The sequence below is a fragment of the Chaetura pelagica genome, unplaced genomic scaffold, assembly GCF_000747805.2.
Source record: "Chaetura pelagica isolate M959 unplaced genomic scaffold, ChaPel_1.0 scaffold11, whole genome shotgun sequence".
NCBI lineage: Eukaryota > Metazoa > Chordata > Aves > Apodiformes > Apodidae > Chaetura > Chaetura pelagica.
This window is the reverse complement of record NW_009952694.1, coordinates 4,722,640-4,727,122: the sequence shown is the minus strand read 5'-3', so window position 1 is coordinate 4,727,122 and position 4,483 is coordinate 4,722,640. Positions and strand designations below refer to the sequence as shown.

General features: G+C 43.4%; 1 protein-coding gene across 1 annotated transcript; it reads right to left on the bottom strand.

The window, feature by feature from the left end:
* Window positions 1-241: 241 nt before the first annotated feature.
* On the bottom strand, window positions 242-4,437 carry FCF1 (FCF1 rRNA-processing protein). Its single transcript, XM_009993881.1, has 7 exons — window positions 4,365-4,437; window positions 4,206-4,277; window positions 3,806-3,954; window positions 3,287-3,359; window positions 2,301-2,388; window positions 1,791-1,885; window positions 242-510 (listed from the first exon to the last, which is right to left on the bottom strand). The coding sequence occupies exons 1-7, from the start codon at window positions 4,397-4,399 to the stop codon at window positions 462-464; spliced, it is 561 nt and encodes a 186-aa protein (XP_009992183.1). The 5' UTR covers window positions 4,400-4,437; the 3' UTR covers window positions 242-461.
* Window positions 4,438-4,483: the final 46 nt, after the last annotated feature.

Sequence of the window (4,483 nt, the reverse complement as noted above, 5' to 3'; positions counted from 1 at the left end):
GCTTTTCTCCAGAACACAGGTTCTGATTTGCTGTGGGACAGGTGTGGGGGAGCTTCCCAGAGGAACACTTGTCCTGCTGCAGGGGCAGAAATATGAAACTTCTAAAATATCTGTGGTTTCACTCTCAAGCAGAGTTACATCTCCAATATTTAATTCAGAATGCTGACATCACTTTTTCCGTTGGTCCCAATGAAGAAGGAGTTAGGCATGTTTTGGGCACTGCTGTCCTCTCTTTCCCATATGCTTTTCCCAACTGTAGGTAATCAGGACAAATCAGAATAAGGATGAATAAACACAGAATCCTCCATGTAGCTTTCTCTTAGAGGATCAAGGCTATGAAATCCAATGTCACCCACAGTCCTTTGAGCAGAGTCTCAGCAAGTAAGAAAGCAGGAGGGCTGGAACCAGAAGGACGCTTATCCTGGCTCAGAGTCCTGGCATCAATGGCTCGGCCAGGCAGGTTAGAATCGAGGAGCTCCGTAATCATCTGGCATCCTCTCAATATTGTATCTGAGAAATAAAGAGGGAAAACTTATGAAGATGACCTACTCCACATTGCTCCTCTCCCGACGCAGCAACAGGCTTACAGGCAGAATGAACAGCAAGAACCTTTGCTGCATTTCTATCTGCAGCTCAGATCCCCAGGAAGAAAAACTACTTGTGAAAGCAAAAAGCCTTCGGAAGGTCACTGTTATCTTTTACCTCAGATTATCAGGTATATCTAAAACTCACAATCTCTAGAGAAGGAAAAAAAATTGTGGTTTTATAAGATCTGACTTGGGATTGAAATGCAGACCACCATGGAGAACAAAACACTTGTCCATTCAACTTACAATTCATGGCCTCACTGAGTAAGGGGCAAAGATGTATTGAGACAAAAAAATCTTCCGAGACATGTTCTAATTCTAGACCAATTAAGACTTGACAAGTTCATAGCAATCAACCTCCTCATTTCTGATATACTGCTCTCTCAGTGTATAACTAGACTCATTGTATCTGCTGCTAGAAAAACCGCCTCCTTTCTAGTATCTCTTCCATGCCATCTGAAGACTTTCGTTCCTTCCTCTCCATATTCTGACTTCTCTCTATCCTTACTATGTTACCAAACTAAGCTAGAGTATTGTGAAACATTTTAGCATAGGTTCTATACAAGATAAATCCTCTGAGCTGTACATGATGTAAAAGAAATATTAAAACACTGGATATGACACACAAAGGTAAGTAAAGTCTTCCTAGCAGAGGCTTTATGAGTGCTTTGGAAGGAGCAGGAAATTAATTTACGCAAATGTTTTTACAGTGGGATCACTGGTCCTACTGCATATTAAAAAAATAACAAAGTGAGCCAGTACTTGTAGATACTGGAGAAACTGCTGCACTTGTATCCTTCCAAGTCGGTTTGCTTTTTATCTAAGAAGCAAATTCAACCTCATAGCTGAGGGTAAACAAACCTAAGAAATACCACATGAAACAAGAATGGTTATTTTCCTCACAAACCTGTAAATACATTTGTCTGGTAGTCCTGCTGCTGTTGGTAAACAAAACTAATCTATAGAGACAGTGGCCTCTGGGGAACTAGTTTTCCAGGTAAAAGCAAGTGAGCATGTAGATTACAATAAATGTGTATCTTTGACCAGTCTCTTCCCAGCAGCATCTGCACTTCTTCTGTTGTGCAAACACTTGGCCCTTTACCCTGCACTACAGACAGCACAGAAGAGAAGTACATGGTGGCAGAGTCCTTGTCAGACAAGGATTCTGCCAGGCACCACTCCTTCCTGTTGGAGGTCCCTTACCTGTGCCTGGAAATATACATTATAGGTACTCCAGGGATTTTTCGTATTCTCCTCTTGAGCTCTTTATCCACTGTGGCCACTATGTAACATTTGTGCTGCAACAAAAAGAGGCAAGTCAGACTAGACACCAGTGAAACCACAGAAGGAGACAAAGCTGAGCAAAAGCTTCTACTCAGTGAGCTCATTTAATGCAAGAGGCCTGTGAGTCCTTAGGGATGCATTACTAGGACTTGTATGGAACTCCACAGCAGACTTCTGCTTGTCAAAATAGTAATCCAAAGTTTGTCCAGCCTTTCCAGCTGACAGCTTTCCCATTCCAAGTGCTCCTTGATGCTGTGCTATACAAGTACACTCAGGTAAGGCTGTACCTTCAAATAAAGTTGTTCTAGGGACTGAAACTTCCCCTTACTGAGTATTTACAGTTACTTTGTTGGAAATCTAAGTCATCAGTAACAAGGAGGGCTCAGGAATTTTTAGTATGTTAGCACAGCAAATTTCAGAAACAAATACCTGAGTGACTCTCTGTACCAAGCAGTCGTCTGCGTAAGTTCCTTTGTGCGTACATGGCAAGCGTTCAAACCGAGGGTCCTTGGCAATTCTGAAGGGATAGATAAGGCAGCATGACAGCAGTCAGACCACAGTGTGCAGCAACACAGTACAGAGGAACAGAATACCCCGGCTGTGACATGCAGCAGCTTCCTCTCAAAACAAGGGCTGAAGAGATGGAGCGGAAGGTACAACACAGTCAATTGAAATGAGGAACAAAAAGTGAATGCAATTTGTCTGGCTAATTATTATAGGTTAAGTATTTCTTGCTACTTTTTAGTTTGATTCAACATCCCCACAACGTTAGGCTTTTGCCTAACAAAGTCACCTGAAACAAGTTATCTGTGGGAAGAACTAGAACTTCTGGTATCTCATCTTTCATACCATGTATATAGAACACTTTACCTCCTCTCCGAAGGGGAACATCAAAGCTGTTTACGGGATGCACTCAGATACAAGACAACGAGCCAAAGTAAAAGTAAAGAACAATACATTTGACTGGTATATCTGGAGGGGAGGAACTACATTGGAGTGGTTTTGTACAGATCACACAGTAACCTGGCTCTAGATTATCAGTATGTGCTACCTACTCCTACAGGAATAACATGAGTTTCTGTACGATTTGTGTCACTTCTTTATTATAAATTTCTATAATTAAAAAAGAAACACACTATTTTGAGCAACAGGAGGAAGTGTTATTTTGAAATTCTTAGGGGGAAAAATGATTTACAGATCAATATTGTGCACTCATATCCAATATTTAGTTTTTTAAAAAATAATCTAAAACTGGAGCCATCACACTGACCAAATACAGCTGAAGAAACAAAATCAAGTTTGGGACTCTGTAACAACCTAAGTACTGGCTAGTGCAAGAGCACCATCACTGAAATACTTTCATTTATTTATATTAAAACATTGAGTTCAAGAAATGGAGAACACCCTGCACCTACCTTAATGCCACACGGTACTTCTGTCCTAACTTCTCAATTTCTCCCATTACACAATCTGTGATACATGGAATGCCTACATGCAAAAAAACCTTGTGTTAAAACCAAGCAGTGTTTCTTTACAGACCCCTACAGTACTGCCCATCTGCCCAGGAACAGTTAACTATCAGGGAACTCTTTAACATGTAACTTAAAATTTTAAGCTTATAAGAACTGGTAAGGTTGTGAAGTCACAGAATATAGAGCCATTGAACTTGACCATGCCATGATAATTTTAGATTTTTAATTTATTAATGCTTTACATTTATTGACATTATCATTTAAGACTGTTGTTTGACTGAAACTATAGACAGTTCTAGCTTTACCACAGCCATGAACAATGAGCTCAACCATTACACCACATGTACCTCTTTTAAGATTTCTGTGAACATCAGCAAGTGGTACGAGGCTGACAAGGCACACCACAAGCACATGGCAGCACTATGCAGCCCAGAAGAAGCTGCAAGTGATGCAGACACTCACACTTGGCATAAAGACAGTCCATCATTGACTGCACCAGGTCCAGCTTGGCCTTGATAGAAAAGTTGATGAAGTTAGTGTCAACCAGGATGTGGTAAGGGGGGCCCAACTGGGTATTATACTGGAAGAACAAACAAGAGGGGTGCTGGGGGCTGCCAGGAAGACAAAGAATTAAAATAAGTTAATTGCATTTAACAACATATCCAATCCTACAACTTACACAGAATTAAAGAAAGGTGAGAACCAAGGCAGCGTGGGACGGTGCCCTGTCAGCCCTCCTGCCTTCCAAGCCGCAATCCCTCGATGTGAAGGGCCCCATTTCCTATCCGGGCAGTTCTGCTCGGAAACACTCCCAGCGCCCGCCCGAGCCGCCCCCCATCCCTAAAGAGCCGGCAGCACTTACACCTCACGCTCCTTGATGGCACTCGGGTCCTCCTTCTTCTTTTCGCGGGCTTTCGCCCGGTCCTTCTCGTTACTGCAAGGAAACAGGGGCAGGGCTGGGGCGAGGCCTGGGCCGGGATCCCCCTCCCGCCGGGCCGGGCCCAGCCCAGGCCGCACTCACATGCGCTGGTCCCGCAGGCTGATCATGCGCTTCATCACCGCGTATTTCCGCGCCTTCTTCTGCTTCCCCTGCAACGACACGGACACGCCGTCAGCTGCGGAGAGACCCCGGCGCGGCCC

Excerpts from the sequence above, each read along its gene's own strand:
- FCF1 (XM_009993881.1), bottom strand. The coding sequence starts at position 4,399 with ATGAAGCGCATGATCAGCCTGCGGGACCAGCGCAT. Across the intron at positions 3,955-4,205 it reads GCCATCAAGGAGCGTGAGGT|CCCCCAGCACCCCTCTTGTT; the intron begins GTAAGTGCTGCC and ends TCTTCCTGGCAG. Across the intron at positions 2,389-3,286 it reads AAGTACCGTGTGGCATTAAG|AATTGCCAAGGACCCTCGGT; the intron begins GTAGGTGCAGGG and ends CTATCCCTTCAG.